This window comes from Sphaeramia orbicularis, chromosome 12, assembly GCF_902148855.1.
Source record: "Sphaeramia orbicularis chromosome 12, fSphaOr1.1, whole genome shotgun sequence".
Lineage (NCBI taxonomy): Eukaryota > Metazoa > Chordata > Actinopteri > Kurtiformes > Apogonidae > Sphaeramia > Sphaeramia orbicularis.
The window spans coordinates 75,571,898-75,591,356 of record NC_043968.1 but is presented as its reverse complement, the minus strand read 5'-3'; the positions used below and the strand labels follow the sequence as shown (position 1 = coordinate 75,591,356).

Here is a 19,459-nt window from a genome sequence, read left to right as displayed (position 1 = left end):
ATGGTAACTACGGAGCCTCTGAACGTCCAAATGGGTCATATCTGATGACCATGAAAAGATGAAGAACTGTATTTTACACCAATTATTTACATGTTTTGATAGAATTAGTGGATCAAGAGGAATTAAACAGTTAAGGTCAGTAGATGGTTTTGGTCCTGGTGGTTGTTTGGGTCTTTATGGGTTAAACAGGATTTTTTTTTTGTCATATTACATTTACATTTATTGCTTCTTTTCTTTCCTGCCGATCAGGAAAACCTGACTTCCACACGTTTTCACAGTGTGTTTAATGATACTTTCATCTGTCGTTACTTTATTTTCATTCCTTCATTTACTTTTTTCCACTCGTCATAAGTGATTTGATTTCAAATAGTCACTTTTTTGGGTCATTTTAACACTTTCTGGGTCGTATTCTGTTGTCATTGTATTGGATTGTGTCATTTCTGTTGTGAATATCTTTGTAGTTCATTTTTATTTTGTATAAACAAATGTTACACCGCATTCTTTTATTCCTATGGGATATAAACCCAACCTTGTCAGCTAATTTGGTTCAGATTTTCTCTGAGCAAAATTAAAAATGGAGACCTGAAGGATTGAATTGTGTAGAAAACGTTAAAGGTTAAATAACTTTATTATGACTGTAGAGATAGTCTGTCTCCATTTTCCCCATCCTAATACACATATAATAGTATGTCCTCAGCCTACTATTTTGTTTAATTTTTTTTTTTTTTTTCTCTTCACTCTTTTTACCTGTTATTCTTCTTCTTATGCCTGTTTGTAAGTGGTTTGGTTTCCCTGTAGTTAAACTCTAAATGGAAAGGTTTGGATTGAAAAGGTTCTCAGCCTTATGTTTACATGTGGTGTTCTGATACTTGTAGTCATTCAAAAAGTGAAAAAAATACTGTTTATTACTTTTATTTTATATATAAATGTATTATTACACTGGGTTACAAAAAAATGTGTTTTGCAAGTTGTCTTGGTTTTTTCAACTGAATTAGGACCATTTTGCAATCCAAAAATGACATCTGTTTTTCCTCAATCAGGTCAGGTTTTTTTGCTAATTTGATTTTTATTTTATTTATTTTTATTTTATTTTATTGAATTTTTATCTCAGTCACCAAGTTTAATACCAAAATAAGATTGGTAAGCACACTTTATGAAACTTGTGACTTGATTCCTGTTAGGTACAATGGTGTATTCACCGCAGATGTAGCAGAATACGTCAGGCTTATTTTTGCAAGATCTTCTAGTCGAAGCCATTTCATTCACCTGTAATATTAAAAAAAAACATTAATCATAAATTGGCAAAAGTAAAATCTTCAGAACTCGTTTATTGCAAGAAATATGAAAGAATTTTATATCATATGATGTGAAAATGCCCATAAATGTAAGCAAAAATGTTAAAAAGCCAATATGTAGCATAGTTCAGAAAGTTGACCTGATTGAGCAAAATGAATGTGATTTTTGGATTCAGCACACCAAAATTATCCTAAATCAGCTCAAAAAACTTAATAAATTTGTTGTTGACCAGTGTTATGCTTTGATCTGGGTTTAAATCAAGGGTGAAATGGACATTAAAAGGGAGTTGGATGACTTGAAATGTACATATTGGGTCAATTTATACAAGCATTTTTGTAGTTTTAGTGTTTGTGTATCACAAACTGGTTATTCCTGCAAATAAACATGTTCAAAAAGCCAATTAAATACATACAGTGCATTTTTAATATCTAATAACCTCATGTTTTCATTAATACACGATGGCTGTTTTGTGCATTTAACCCTTTCATGCACAGTGGTCACTACAGTGGACAGTTATTCTACGTCTGTTCTCTTGTATATTCATGGATTTTATTGTTTTAGTTCCATATCAGCCAACACAGTGGACGCTTATGCATCAACCCATACACTGACATTCACACCATTACTGTAACTTTGCTGTTCTTGATAAACCTGATCTGCACCAACATGTCTGAGTGTAAATCAATTGCTAATAAAAACTGGGAATATGATAAAATGTGAGAAAACATTAGATTAGCTGCATTAAAAATGTTTTGATTTTATAGTTTTCACACAGTTTATCACTTCCTGATATTGCATTCCATCCTTCAAAAATTAAACACATGGTGTCCAGCGGAGTGGACATTTTTGGAACTCCACAAAAAATTATGAAGGTAGATTTGTTTTTTTATTGTGTTAACAAAAAAACAAAAAAACAAAAAAAAACAAAACAAAACAAAACAAAAAAAAAAATATATATATATATACATATATATACATACATACATATACATATATATATACATACATACATATACATATATATATACATACATACATATACATATATATATACATACATATATATATATATATATATATATACGCACACACACATATATATATACATATATATATATATATATATATATATATATATATATATATATATATATATATATATATATAAATAATTCAATTTTTTAAAAAAATTCACTTCTATCAAAGAAAAAAAGTGTTCAAATGCAATTTTTTGGGTCGTAAATTTTTTTTCTCCATTCAAACACTTTTTATTGAATTTTTTTTTTTTTTTGTTACAGCAATAAAGAAACAAATCTACCTTCATAAGAAAACAGGTTTATTAAAAAAAATTCAATTGCATTGTTTTTTCATGCCTAAAGAGGAATAAAAACACTCAGGAAAAAAATCTTGACTAACGTTCTCATAATTCATGCATGAAAGGGTTAAAATCCATTTCTACTGATTAAAAACAGGAGTTTAAACATAAGAAATGTACAAGAATAAAAAGAAAATCAAACATTAGGAAAGAAAAGTATGAAATGCATTCATTCTTTTTATTATTGGTCCAATATATCCAAAAAATCATTTGAGGTAAAGATAGTTGCATCAAAACAACATCAATATACAAGCTTATTTATAATTACAACAAGATGTTATTAACATCCAAATGTACAATAAGGACTCTGAACGTAAACAGTACACACTGAGAAGGGACCGAAGAAAAAAAAACAAAAAAAACAAACAGAAGCTCAACTGATCTGTGTATTATTTGTTCTTTTCATATTCAATTAAGAATCCACAATCGGAAAAAAAAAAGATATTTCATTATTCATGTACAAATCAAAATCAAAAATTAGTTGTTTTTCATTCTTCCGATTGTACGCACAAATAAAAAATTGGAAATAATCAAATGGACCAAATGTGGGGTTTCATGTTGACATTTTTGATATGTGATTAGGTCTGACCCAGAAGTTACTGACTTCTTGGGGTGTTGTTCTGGACAGTCGTGGGTTTGTTAGTATTCAGTCTAATGCAGGGGTGTCAAACTCATTTGAGTTCAGGGGCCACATTCAGACTAATATGTTATAAAGTGGGCCGAACCAGTAAAATAATATAAATAATAGGATGAGAACTGATAAATAATGTCGACACCAAAGTTTTCTCTGTTTTTGAGCAAAAAAAGTCAAATTCCATAATGAAAATGTTCACATCTACAAACTCTACTTAAACATAACGTGAACAAATATGAACAACCTGAAAATTCTTAAGAAAAATAAGTGCAATTTTAGCAATATTACACTTTAGTTTATCATTTATACATGTGCATCATAACTTACAGATCACAGTGGATCTACAAATACACAAAACATGTAGTAACAGGTAGAATATTATTAAAATTCTATCTACGTCTCTTTAAGACATTTCAGGTTATTGACATTTTTTGTAAAAGGCTAGTCTGTAAATGTACACATTTTTGTGTAATTTTACCTTTTTTACACTAAAACAGAGAAATTTATGTTTTTTTTTTTATTTATAGGTTATTATGATAGTGTTTTACTGATCTGACCCATTTTAGACTGAATTGACCTAAAATGATTTTAACACCATTGTTTGTTCATATCTTCAGTGTAATTTTTGCATTTCATAAATTCATCCCACAGGCCGGATTGGACCCTTTGGCGGGCTGGATTTGGCCCCCGGGCCGCATGTTTGACACCTGTGGTCTAATACATTCTGCGATAATGGAGAATTTGGTGTTATTCAGAGGCAGCAAACGCGATACTCTGAAGGAGGACGACATTCAACTGAAAAAATGGTCAAGATCTTCCAGGTTTTGTTGTTTTGTCTAATACAGTGGGTCCATGGTAGACAATCTAAGGCAGTGTTTTTCAACCTTGGGGTCGGGACCCCACGTGGGGTCGCCTGGAATTTCTAGTAAAAAAGACAAAAAAAAAAAAAAAAAACTTACTAAAGTGACAAGGTTTCACTGTAAAAGGATCGACGTTATTACCACAGTTCTAACAGTTTTGGATTTTTCATTATAGTTTAGTTTTGTTTAGTTTTGACATTTTTTCTCTAATTCAGTTCGTTTTAATTCGTTTTTAGAGCAGGTTTGCTAGTTTTTATTAGTTTTAGTTTTTTCTAAATGCTTCATTTTAGTTTAGTTTAGTCATATCTTTCCTCCTCTTCTCTGTCATATTCAAATAAATCCCATACAGGACTCTGCTGCTTTCTCTTAACTTTAGTCTCCATGTTTCCAGGTAGAGTGGGGACCAGAAGACGACTGGAAACCACAAGTGACGAGAAGTGACGGACCGTGAAGTGTCGTATGGTGACAGCAGAGAAAATTACTAGAGTGAAATAAATCGATTTCGTATCAATCTGACATTGACAAAGATGAAAACGAAGGGAATTTTATCCATAATTTTTATATGTTTTAGTTAGTTTTATAAACACACAATACAGTTTCAGTTAGTTATCGTTTTTTTCTTTTAACTGTAGTTTTTATTCATTTCAGTTAACGAAAATGTTTTTACAATTCTAGTTTTCGTCATTTCGTTAGTTTTCGTTAACGATAATAACCTTGGTTATTCCAGTGCAAACTTTGGTGCTGCTGGTGGATCTACACCCCAGGTGAGCCTCTAAATAAGACCCTTTTTCCTCCTCATTTCAGTTGAACCCCTTGAACACTGGGTTCAGATGTTTGTGCTGCAAGATTTCATCAGTTTTTATCAGTCACCAAACAGCTTAAAAAGGGGTTTGGGAGCAGTTAATGCAGTGTTTTTGAACCTTAGGGTCTGGACCCCATGAAGGGTCGCCTGGAATTCAAATGAAATCGCCTGAAATTTCTAGGATTTGATTAAAAAAAATAATTTTAAATGAAAACTTACTACTAAAAATGTACATTATATAGCCTAAATGTCATGTAGAATTAACGTTTATTTGCAGCATAGTATAGCAAACTATTACATGATCAAAAACAAATTAATTTTAGCAAAAAAAAAAAAAAAAAAAAAAGTCTCCGTTTCGAATGTCTGGGGTCGCCAGAAATTTGTGATGTTAAAATGGAGTCACGAGCTAAAAAATGTTGGGAAGCACTGACCTACGGAGAAGACACTTCATGGAACACATGAAGAAGTCAGTAACATCTGGGTCAAACCAAATCATATATCAAAAACGTCAACATGAAACCTCACATTTGGTCCATTTGATTATTTCCAATTTTTAATTTGTGCGTACAACCGAAAGAATGAAAAACTAGTTTTTTGATTTGTACATGAATAATGCACAGAAGAGGATTAGGGCCACTGGAAAAAAAAAATTAAATTAAGATCCAATAAATATTTTTTATTATTATTCTGAGAAAAAAAAGTCAAAATTCTGACTTTTTTTCTCAGAATTTGGACTTTTTTTCCTCGGAATTCGGACTTTTTTCTCAGAATAATAATAAAACTCCTATCACCACAGCGTCTGTGAGCTGATAAATACCTTCATCCCACTGGGTTTTTGGAGTTTTTCTTTGCCGAGAAGGAAGGTCTAAGGACGGGGGGGATGTTCAGGACATTTAACCATTTCCTTCATCTACTGTTTAATTGACTCTTATTTGTTTTTATACCAAATAATTCTGTAAAACGCTGTGAGGCAGCTTTGTTGTGATATAAGGCTCTACAAATAAAATTGAATTGAATGAAAAATATATTGGACTTTTTTTCCTCAAAATTCTGACTTTTACATTTTTTTTGTTGTTGTGGGATTAAAGTCAGAATTCTGAGAAAAAAAAGTCTGAATTCTGACTTTTTTTCTCATAATAATAATAATAAAGAAATATTGGACTTTTTTTTTTTTTTTTTCAGTGGCTCTTCTGTAATAATGAAATAAGTCATTTTTATGTTTTCCAATTGTGGATTCTCAATTGAATATGAAAAGAACGAATCATACACAGATTTCAAGTCACACCTTCATTCAACATCTGACTCTTATCCCTTCAAGGCTTTTTGATTGTTCTGGTTTCAACCTGCGATGCAAATCAGATTTTTACTTCATGTGTGAATCTTATTAGAGGAAGACGGGAGGAGAAAACAGGGACATTTGGCTTAAAAAACATTTGATTTGAACATTTAAAAAAAAAAAAATTTCCCTCTGCTCTTTCCTCTTCACAGGCCGACGTCAGAGTTTACACTCGGTTTAACCTGAATCCGTTTTGCAGACGATACCATCCTTTACGTGACGGAACCTACTCCTGAACTACAGCCCCAAAAAACCACTCGCTGTCGTTTCTTATTATTAGAAACAAAGCAATAAAATCTGCAGCTACATAGTGCAACATTAAAACAGCAGGCACACTGTATAAGATGGAGCTTTTACATCAGTTATGAGGACGAACAGGTCAATTCATCCAACCTACAACTCACCTTTAAACCAAATACAGAGGACTGAAAATATTGCATTCCCTACAGTTTGGTTTTTTCCCCATATTTACATCATCATCTTCATCATAGTGCAAATCACCAATCCATTACTTTTTCAAATGTTTTATTATTAAGTAAAGATGCTGATGGGAACTTTAACAGTAAAACCTCGATACAAAAATAGTCTGGGCTGTATATTTCAGCCGTTACATAGGGGTGTAACTGTATGTATATATTGCAATTGAAACAAATGGAAATGAAAAGTTCCTGAAAAGAAAAAAAAAAAGAAAAAGTACAAAAAAAACCCAAAACTGTACGCTTAGGTCACTTCATCTGTTTACAGTTGAATCATTTACATCAGGTTATCGTTAGATTCACAGTCGAAGAAACAAAAACTAAATGAAAACAGGTGTTGAGTATTTTTGATTTGTGATTTATCTACAGTGTACTTCGCTGATTAACCTTTTATCCGGTCAAATGTTTTAAAATAAACACAAATTATCAAATTACTTTCTAAGTATAAAAATAATTTCTGTCATTTGAAAGTAATTGCTTCTTTTTCAAAACAACTAAATCCAAGATATTAAAAAAAAAAACAAAACATATCCTCACAGTTTGAGATGATGTAAATTTTGGTATTTTTGCTTAAAAGTGACTGATTATTCGCGTTTTCTTGTTACATAATCAATAATCTGCTCATTTTTGCAGGTTCTTTACAGTTTTACTCAGTTTAATACATTATATGTGGATGTTTAGGGTCATTTTTCAATTGATCGTAAAGTCTAATAAATAGAACAACAGTTAGTACCAACGAGGTTAAAGAAACACAGACAAACACAATAAACATTAGCTGCTGTTTAATTAGGTTTTTATGAAGTTATATAAGTCGTATGTTGTGAAACAGGACCTGACGTGGAAATATAAACCACAATAATCAGATTTTTTTTAAATTAATGTACTTTTTTACATGTAATAAGAGTGATCTGATTAGTCTGAATGATCATTTGTGATTACATTTGGGAGCACACTAATAATCAAACAGATCTTTGTTTTATATTTTAGTTTGACCTTTTTTGTGCTCAAAGTAAGTAAGTATTTTGAGTTACTCCTTTTACATAATATTTACAACATGTTAGTCAAACTGAACTTGGATTCTTTAAAACAGATCGGCTGTAAATACAGTATTTCAGCCTTTTAGTTTCAGTGAAGTGGTGAAACAGGAGCTCGGTTTAGTCCAGTTCTGTCAAAATCACTTTAATTCAGTTCCACATTTAGTTTAATATGATCTGAAGTGAACCGGACCAGTCAAATAATAACAGTGAAATAAGTTAAATTACAGTATGAAAGTGTTTACATCTGCAAAGTTTCATTAAAAATCGGAATAACATGAACAACCTGAAATGTCTTACGAAAAATAACTGCAATTTGAACAATATTCTGCCTCAGTTTATCATTTACACATGTGAATTACAACGTACAGATCCCAGTGGATCTACAAATACACAAAACATTTAGTAACAGACAGAATATTGGTAAAAATGCGCTCACTTCTCTTAAGACATTTAATTTTGTTCATATTTGTTGAAGTTAATCACATTTAGTATAAAAGGATAGTTTGTAAATGCAAACATTTTTTGTGGAATTTTACTTAAATTTGACTAAATTATGAAAATATTTAAATGAACAAACCATCCTTTAATGATAAAATGTGAATTACATGAACAAATATGAACAACCTGAAATGAAGACAGAATTAGTGCAATTTTAATTAATATTCTGCCTGTTATTAAATGTTTTGTGCCTTTATAGATGTGATCCGTAATACACATGTAGAAATGATAAGGTGAGGCATAATATTGATAAAATTAACTTATTTTTCTTAAGAATTTTTTTTTTCAGGTCATTCACATCTTTATTTTTTTTGGATAGTTTGTAAATGTAAAAATTTTCATAATTCAACGTTATTTTTTTTGCACTAAAACAAAGACAAACAGTAGTTGTCATTATTTATAGGTTATTATATGTTAGTATTTTACTGGTCTGACCCATTTTAGATCACACTGGTCTGAACTAAAAAGATTTTAACACCACTGACTATTAATATGTTCAAACTCATTTTAGTTCAGGAGCCAGATTGGACCCGATATGATCTCAAATGGGCCGAACCAGTAAAAAACAGTGAAAAAAGTAAAATTATATTATGAAAGTGTTTACATCTACAAAGTTTCATTAAAAATCTGAATAACATCAACAACCTGAAATGTCTTACGAAAAATAACTGCAATTTGAACAAAATTCTGCCTCAGTTTATCATTTACACATGTGAATTACAACGTACAGATCCCAGTGGATCTACAAATACACAAAACATTTAGTAACGGACAGAATATTGGTAAAAATGCGCTCACTTCTCTTAAGACATTTAATTTTGTTCATATTTGTTGAAGTTAATCACATTTAGTATAAAAGGATAGTTTGTAAATGCAAACATTTTTTGTGGAATTTTACTTAAATTTGACTAAATTATGAAAATATTTAAATGAACAAACCATCCTTTAATGATAAAATGTGAATTACATGAACAAATATGAACAACCTGAAATGAAGACAGAATTAGTGCAATTTTAATTAATATTCTGCCTGTTATTAAATGTTTTGTGCCTTTATAGATGTGATCCGTAATACACATGTAGAAATGATAAGGTGAGGCATAATATTGATAAAATTAACTTATTTTTCTTAAGAATTTTTTTTTTCAGGTCATTCACATCTTTATTTTTTTTGGATAGTTTGTAAATGTAAAAATTTTCATAATTCAACGTTATTTTTTTTGCACTAAAACAAAGACAAACAGTAGTTGTCATTATTTATAGGTTATTATATGTTAGTATTTTACTGGTCTGACCCATTTTAGATCACACTGGTCTGAACTAAAAAGATTTTAACACCACTGACTATTAATATGTTCAAACTCATTTTAGTTCAGGAGCCAGATTGGACCCAATATGATCTCAAATGGGCCGAACCAGTAAAAAACAGTGAAAAAAGTAAAATTATATTATGAAAGTGTTTACATCTACAAAGTTTCATTAAAAATCTGAATAACATCAACAACCTGAAATGTCTTACGAAAAATAACTGCAATTTGAACAAAATTCTGCCTCAGTTTATCATTTACACATGTGAATTACAACGTACAGATCCCAGTGGATCTACAAATACACAAAACATTTAGTAACGGACAGAATATTGGTAAAAATGCGCTCACTTCTCTTAAGACATTTAATTTTGTTCATATTTGTTGAAGTTAATCACATTTAGTATAAAAGGATAGATTGTAAATGCAAACATTTTTTGTGGAATTTTACTTAAATTTGACTAAATTATGAAAATATTTAAATTAACAAACCATCCTTTAACGATAAAATGTGAATTACATGAACAAATATGAACAACCTGAAATGAAGAAAGAATTAGTACAATTTTAATTAATATTCTGCCTGTTATTAAATATTTCGTCCTTTTGTAGATGTGATCCGTAATACACATGTAGAAATGATAAGGTGAGGCATAATATTGATAAAATTTTCACATGTGCAAATGAAGTCATACTTTGTTTTCATGTATATGTACAGGTTTTTGTTTTTTGTTTTGGTTTCTTGTAATCTGTTTCATTTGTAAAGACTAAGTAGGATTACTTTGTTTTGTTGCATATTCAAAATAAACTAAACTAGACTAAACTAAACTAAACTAAAATTGCACTTAATTTTCCTTTAGAAATTATACTTTTTATTCAGGTTATTCACATCGTTTTTGTTTGGATAGTTTGTAAATGTAAAGATTTTCATAAAAATGTTTTTTTTTTGCACTAAAACAAAGATAAACATTAGTACAGGGTGGGGAAGCAAAATTTACAATGAACATTTAGTTGTTTTTTCTCAGCAGGCACTACGTCAGTTGTTTTGAAACCAAACATATATTGATGTCATAATCATACCTAACACTATTATCCATACCTTTTCAGAAACTTTTGCCCATATGAGTAATCAGGAAATCAAACGTCAAAGAGTGTGTGATTTGCTGAATGCACTCGTCACACCAAAGGAGATTTCAAAAATAGTTGGAGTGTCCATAAAGACTGTTTATAATGGAAAGAAGAGAATGACTATGAGCAAAACTATTACGAGAAAGTCTGGAAGATACTATTAAAGAAGAATGGGAGAAGTTGTCACCCGAATATTTGAGGAACACTTGCGCAAGTTTCAGGAAGCGTGTGAAGGCAGTTATTGAGAAAGAAGGAGGACACATAGAATAAAAACATTTTCTATTATGTACATTTTCTTGTGGCAAATAAATTGTCATGACTTTCAATAAACTAATTGGTCATACACTGTCTTTCAATCCCTGCCTCAAAATATTGTACATTTTGCTTCCCCACCCTGTAGTTGTCATTTTTAAAAGGTTATTATATGTTTGTATTTTACTGGTCTGGCCCACGTTAGATCACACTGGTCTGAACTAAAAAGATTTTAACACCATTGACTATTAATATGTTCAGTGTAATTTCTGCATTTCATAAGTTGATCCCACGGGCCGCTTCGGACCCTGTGGCGGGCCGGTTTTGGCCCACGGGCTGTATGTTTGACACCTGTGGTTTAGCCCCATTATTCAGCTGCATTTCAACTCTCAAAAAAATAGCTGCTTAACGCTTTTGTAAAGCTTCAGGACGAATGAAACGAGGACAGAAGAAACTCATATTTGGCTGATATTATATCCTTCAGGTTAGATAAAAAAAGGCGCATGTATAAAAACAAATGAGATGTTTCACAAACCACGTTCAGACTGCAGGTAAATGTGGCCCAAATCCGATTTTTGTGTCCATATGTGACCTGTATCTGATCTGTTACAGTTTGAACAGCACTAATCTGACCCAGACCACTTTCATATGTGGTCCTAAATCTGACCCAGACCACTTTCATATGTGGATCTAAATCTGACCCAGACCACTTTCATATGTGGTCCTAAATCTGACCCAGACCACTTTCATATGTGGATCTAAATCTGACCCAGACCACTTTCATATGTGGATCTAAATCTGACCCAGACCACTTTCATATGTGGATCTAAATCTGACCCAGACCACTTTCATATGTGGTCCTAAATCTGATACGTATTCGGGGTGTTAGAAAATATCGGTTCAGCAATATATCGCGATATTTCATTTCACAATACTGTGTCGATATTAAAAAGTACTGTATTGATATTTTTAGGTATTTATTCAAATGCAGATAAAACGGAGGTTCATTTTTGCTTTTTGGTTTTCTTTATTGTTTATATCTTATTTATTATAATTAAACACTGTTTTATTAAATAATGTTGATTTGAAGCATCCTAAAAGCACTTTTTACTGTCTGAGAGGCAGATGGTAGTTCCTTTGGAAACTAGGAGAATTAGAAAAATTTTGTGATATAGCATTAGATCCTGTTCTGATCAAATAAAAATGTGTTTAGTATTTGTGCATGTTTAGGGTGTAATTCTATTCTTCCAGGAAATAATCTTTTAAAAAAAACCCAAACAAACAAAAAATTGCCTTTTTAACAGTATCATGATATATTGTATCGTGATCCTAGTATTGTGATTTGTATCGCCGGATTTTTGCCAATTCACAGCCCTAATACGTATCGGATATTTTACAATGCGACTTCAGTCTGAACAGCCAGGTCGCATTTATCCGACCTCTACATCATTGAAATGCGACAAATGTCACAATCCTGCGTCCCAGGAGGAGGAGCAACAGGAAAAACATTATTTCCTTCCGTAAACACAGTGTGTGTCTTCGTCAGGACCTCTTTTGTGCATGTGGGTCATTTCAGGGTCGCATTCAGTTCATACTCACAACTGATAGAAGTCGCATTTAATGTGGAATACGAACAAACACACACACATAAAAATAAAAAAAAAAAAAATCGGATTTCACCAAAAAATCTGAATTGTGCATTAAGACCTGCTGTCTGAACGGAGCCAAAAAGTTATTTCAGTGTCTTCGCTGCACAAATAAACTGGTAAACAAACTCAAATCAGCACCGAAATGAATGAAAAGACAGTCCACGAATGGCACACGATTAAGGAAAACCTAAAATGCGTCTTTGTAAATGTGCTTTTTCCCTTATTGTTGAGTTTTTTAAAATTTCAAGCTGAGTGGAACAAGCAAGAAGGTTTAAAAAAAAAAAAAAAAATCAGGAAAAACTGTAAAAGCTGTGTCTTCAAGTCGAACGAACACGAACCCTGCATCCATATGAAAAAGAATGTCACTGTTTAGGAGATGTCAGGTGTGGAAAAAAAAGAGAAATCCACCCAGCGACGGACAAAAGGTCAGTTAAAACCCAACCTCTGCTCGTACGTAACTGTGTTATTAAGGTCCGAAAAGTCAGAAACCACCGATTATTCATCAGAAGTAAAAAGATGTCACAAAAATGTTTAGTTGAATGTTAAAGGGAATTTTTCGTTTAAGGCAATATGTTGTTGGGGGAAAAAAAAAAAAAGAGGTCGTGTGTACGTGTTGCAGCTAAACGTCCAACTGTACTTCCTTAAAATGAACCCTGCTGCTCTACACGGTCATTTCCACGGTACTGAATCAGGAATCTGGTTACGTTTAAGGGTTTGTTTTTCTTAAAGAATGTCTCCTCTTACTCTTACTCTTTTCTACTTCCCTCTTTTTGTTGTGAAAACCTCCTCTGAGCAGAGTTTGATCCATTTCCTCAGAAGTTTACGCAGCAAAATCATTTCTCCAAACTCAACCTCCTCACTGGGGGAAAGAGTAAATTCAGGTCAAATTCCAGACTTATTTGTCAGGTTTCTCAAGCTGATAGCGTTTCTGGATTAGTTTTTTCTAGTTCTAGAGTTAAGGTAAAAAAAAAGAAAAGAAATATATGACAAATTACAGCATCATTATCAGGAAAACATTTGATTTTTCAGGTCTCTCAGGGATAAATGATAATAAACAGGGGGGTCAAACTACTTTCTTCAGCCAAACTGGATCTCAAGTGGGTCGGACCAGTAAAGTAACAGCATCATAAACTATAGTGACTTTTTCTCTTTGTTTTTGAACAATAAAAACATTAAATTATGAAAATATTTACATTTACAAACTATCCTTTCACAAAAAACATGTGAATAACCTGATAAAACAATATTAACAATATTATGCCTCAACTTATCATTTGTATGATGCGCTTGGCATTACACACAATGTTACACAAATATTTGGTAACAGGTCAAATATTGCGAAAAATTTGGAGTTTGGAACAAAAATAAGAACAATTTCTCATTGAGTTTCTCATTTGTTTAGGTCATTGTTCTTCTTAGTAGATCTGTGAGGTTCATCTGGACTAACTTTGTTTCAAAAGAGCAAAACTAGTCCAGCTGAACCGAGAAAAATGGAGATGTCACGATTTATAGGTTATTATGTTATTATTTTACTGTAGCTCATATCGGTCTGAATGTGGAATGGAACTAAAACCAGTTCAACACCCTTGATCAATATGGTCAGTGTAATTTTTGCCAGACTGGACCCTTTGGCGGGCCGGTTTTAGCCCCAGGACCACATGTTTGACACCCCTGTTTTAGACTAAACCAGGGGTGTCAAACTCATTTTAGTTCAGGTTCCACATACAAAACAATATGATCTCCAGTAAAATACTATCACAACAGCCTGTAAAAATTAAAAACTCAAACAAAAAAAATCATTAAGTGATGAAAAATGTGAATAACCTAAAAAAACTGAAATTTCTAAAGAAAAACTAAATGCAATTTTATCAATATTATGTTATCATTTATCACTTCTACATGTGTATTACAGATCAGATCTACAGTAACAGGCAGAATATTGTTAAAATTGCACTTAATCTTCTTTAGATATTTCATGTTGTCCATATGTGTTCAGATTATTCACATTTTATTGTTTGTAAATGTAAATATTTTCATAATTTTCACATTAAACCATGAAGAACATTTGTAGTTGTCATTATTTATTGGTTATTCTGCTGTTATTTTACTTTAGATCATATTGGTTTGAATGTGGAATGGAACTAAAACCAGTTCGACACCCTTGATTGATATGTTCAGTGTAATTTTTGCACTTTGCAAATTCATCCCAGGAGCCGGACTGGACCTTTTGGTGGGCTGGTTTTGGCCCCTGGGCCGCATGTTTTAGACCCCTGGTTGTCAAACTCATGTTAGTTCAGGTTCCACATACAGACCAATATGATCTCCAGTGAAATACTGTCACAACAACCTGTAAATAATGACAACTCCACATTTTTCTCCTTCTTTTAATACTAAAAAAATAATATTGAATGATGAAAAGATGCAAATAACCTAAAAAAAACCCTGAAATTTCTAAAGAAAAACTAAATGCAATTTTATCAATATTATGTTATCATTTCCACATGTGTATTACAGATCAGATCTATAGTAACAGGCAGAATATTGTTAAAATTGCACTTAATCTTCTTTACACATTTCAGGTTGTTCATATGTGTTCAGATTATTCACATTTTATTGGTTGTAAATGTAAATATTTTCATGGTGTAATATTCTTTTTTTCACATTAAACCGTAAAGAACATTTGTAGTTGTCATTATTTATTGGTTATTCTGCTGGTATTTTACTTTAGATCATATTGGTCTGTATGTGGAACAGAACTAAAACCAGTTTGACACCCTTGTTCAGTGTAATTTTTGCCAGACTGGACCCTTTGGCGGGCCGGTTTTAGCCCCTGGGCCGCATGTTTGACACCCCTGTTTTAGACTAAACCAGGGGTGTCAAACTCATTTTAGTTCAGGTTCCACATACAAAACAATATGATCTCCAGTAAAATACTATCACAACAGCCTGTAAAAATTAAAAACTCAAACAAAAAAAATCATTAAGTGATGAAAAATGTGAATAACCTAAAAAAACTGAAATTTCTAAAGAAAAGCTAAATGCAATTTTATCAATATTATGTTATCATTTATCACTTCTACATGTGTATTACAGATCAGATCTACAGTAACAGGCAGAATATTGTTAAAATTGCACTTAATCTTCTTTACACATTTAAAGTTGTTCATATTTGTTGAGATTATTCACATTTTATTGGTTGCAAATGTAAATATTTTCATAATTTTCACAATAAACCATAAAGAACAATTGTAATTGTCGATATTTATAGGTTATTCTGCTGTTATTTTACTTTGGATCATATTGGTCTGTATGTGGAACAGAACTAAAACCAGTTCGACACCCTTGATCGATATGTTCAGTGTAATTTTTGCACCTTGCAAATTCATCCCAGGGGCCAGATTGGACCTTTTGGTGGGCCGGTTTCAGCCCACGGGCCACATGTTTAAGACCCCTGGTTGTCAAACTCCTTTTAGTTCAGATTCCACATACAAACCAACATGATCTCCAGTAAAATACTATCACAACAGCCTGTAAATAATAACAACTCCACATTTTTGACCTTCTTTGAATGCTAAAAAAATAACAAATGATGAAAAAATGTGAATAACCTGAAAAAACTAAATACAATTTTAACAATATTACGCTTCCGTTTATCATTTCTACATTTTTTACAGATCAGATCTACAGTAACAGGCAGAATATTCTTAAAATTTGTAGTTTGTATTCGTCATTATTTATAGGTTATTCTGCTGTTATTTTACTTCAGATCATATTGGTCTGTTTGTGGAACAAAACTAAAGCCAGTTCGACACCCTTGATCGATATGTTCAGTGTAATTTTTGCACTTTGCAAATTCATCCCAGGGGCCAGATTGGACCTTCTGGTGGGCTGGTTTTGGTCCCTGGGCCACATGTTTAAGACCCCTGGTTGTTAAACTCCTTTTAGTTCAGGTTCCACATACAAACCAACATGATCTACAGTAAAATACTATGACAACAACCTGTAAATAATGACAACTCCACATTTTTCTCCTGCTTTTAAAACTAAAAAAATAATATTAAATGATGAAAAGATGCAAATAACCTGAAAAAAGTGGCATTTCCTACAAAAAACTAAATGCAATTTTAACAATATTATGCCTCCATTTATCACTTCTACATGTGTATTACAGATCAGATCTACAGTAACAGGCAGAATATCGTTAAAATTGCACTTAATCCTGGAGAAGTTGACATTTTGTTTTAAGGGTCAAAAGGAATCTTTTTTTTACTATTTGGTCAAAATGGACAAACTATGTTAAATTTGTCATGGATGTGAAATGAATACATCGGTGATGTGAATACTTTTACATGTGAAACATTTCTGTTTAGAGTGATGTAAACATTCACACGTTATAGAGTCTTGTCTTTTCATTGAAGTAATGGAGTAAGCCCTCTCTTCCAGCCCACTTTTCTTTATTTGCTTTAAAAGTTCTTTATATGACAAAAAATCTTGGAGAAGCATTTTTTTATGTGATGTGTAGAAATTGAACTGTACATGTAACAGAAGTTTTGTAAATTGTGCTTTTCCAAATAAACAAAGAATTTTTAAAAAAATAATAAAAATTGCACTTAATCTTCTTTACTCATTTCAAGTTGTTCATGTTTGTTCAGGTTATTCACATTTTATTGTTTGTAAATGTAAATATTTTTAAAGTGTAATATTCTTTTTTCACATTAAACCATAAAGAACATTTGTCGTTGTCATTATTCATAAGTTATTCTGCTGTTATTTTACTTTGGATCATACTGGTCTGTATGTGGAACGGAATTAAAACCAGTTCGATACCCTTGATCAGCATGTTCAGTGTAATTTTTGCACTTTGCAAATTCATCCAACGTACCAGACTGGACCCTTTGGTGGGCAGGTTTTAGCCCGTGGGCCGCATGTTTGACACCCCAGGTCAAACCAAACCAAATGACTCATTAAAATGGACATGGTTCTGACAGCCTTAAACTGCATTTTCCTTCTGTGCTTTTAGGAATCACCGGTTTAAGTTGAGTGTGTTGTGCTGTGTTTATCTTAGAGAATAAAGTAATAAAAACAAGTACCTGCTGCAGGTAGGAAAAAAAAGTGGTATCAAGTGGAACTGATAATAATAATAATAAAGAGGATCTGAAAAATGCCACCGCTTTACCACCAGGGGGCGGTGCTGCGTTGGACAACCCTGCATCTGCTGTCAGCTGTGGACATGAAAACACAGACTGATGTGAAGTGTTGACCTCCACGATCAAACTGAGCATTCAACTCAGACAGAAACATGTGTCGTCACTGTTAAATGCACCGGTCAACAAATCCTCAAGTTTCCCTTTTGTGAATGAGCTAAAATAACCCTGTATTTAGGTCTGACTTTAACGCCTGATGCTACACTTGTGCATTTTCTCCTCCTCCGTCGTGTTTCTAGTCAAACACGAGCTCTGATGCCACAGAAACTGGGCCGGTCAACGTGGACACAAATTCATTCAGAAACAGTGTCTAGCAATTCATTTTCCTTTATGAAATGATTGGAAGTAGTGGAAAATATTGCTAGATTGCTAATGGTTTAATGTGTAAATGTTCTGTTACTGATTTGTTGCTTCTATTTTTTAAAATCTATTTTCTTCTGTGTTCACTGTTGCACTGTGGGGCCCTTGAGTTTTCTAATTTCAGTTTTCTGTATGTGACGCACATACGGCAAAAGTGACAATAAAAGCTGACTTTGACTTTAAAAAAAACAACAAAAAAACACCTCATTCTCATTTTGGGGGTCACAGTTTGAGTCTTTTTTGTTTCTTTTACATGGAAAATGAAATCTGAATCTTCTGAATACTTCATGCCCACAAAAAAATATTAGCATTTGCCTTCGATAAATCTGAACCCAGGAAGTTTGTATTTCACATTTAGCTTGAAAATGAAACGAATCGACAGAAAACGTAAGTCGCTGTCCCTCAAAAACTGTGTAAATAAAGACAAGTAGCATTGGCAACCGACTGGTTAAACTGTAATATGAAAACAGAAAAAAAGTCAGTAAGAACAACAACAAAAAACAAAGGAAAAGTGTCTGTACATAGGAGGCGTATCCGCTTTCCCAGCCGTCCTTGAACCCTGCACGTTACCTCCTTCGCTCCCTCCCGAACAAGCATCTCCGACGTGAACCGGGACAAAGTCCAGCAGTGAAACCCGCCGCCCCGTTGGTCCTTTTCCTTGGCATGAAAGAGACACCGGTAGAAGGGCCGGACACGGTTCAGTTCGTCTCACTTGTTTTGTCCTCAGTCTGTTTGTCCTGCAGGAGGGTTATGAGCGACTCCCACGCCGCCTGGCACTGAGAAGCAACAGAGAAACACGTCATAGGAATCATCAGTGGCAGGTCGATGTAGTGGAGGAAAATACCAAGAATGTAACGTCTAAGGCCGGAGTCACATTTAACTACATATTTGACATTTTGGACTTTTTCTGCCACTTTCCTCAAGTGCAGAGGACGTCCTGTATCGTATGAATCTTTTTTTTTTTTTTTTTTGCACAAAGTCTTTTTTATTGCTATTTATTCAGGGACTCTACAGAATTGTGTTTCAGACATGAATTAATACAAAAAAGAACCAAGGTTATAATAGTTTTGGATTTTTCATTATAGTTTAGTTTTAGTTTTTTACTTTTTTTTCTCTAATTCAGTTAGTTTTGATTAGTTTTTAGAGCAGGTTTCCTAGTTTTTATTAGCTTTCATTATTGTCTAAATGCTTAGTTTTAGTTTCGTCGTATCTTTTATCTTCTTCTCCGTCGTATTCAAATAAATC

General features: G+C 32.6%; 1 protein-coding gene across 1 annotated transcript in view; it reads right to left on the bottom strand.

The window, feature by feature from the left end:
• Positions 1-18,647: 18,647 nt before the first annotated feature.
• Positions 18,648-19,459, bottom strand: part of snx30 (sorting nexin family member 30) — a 48,166-nt gene continuing 47,354 nt past the window's right edge. The window contains exon 9 of the mRNA XM_030150456.1: positions 18,648-18,990. Within this exon, the coding sequence (XP_030006316.1) occupies positions 18,913-18,990 (78 nt within the window). The 3' untranslated portion in view covers positions 18,648-18,912. The remainder of the gene's footprint in view (positions 18,991-19,459) is intronic.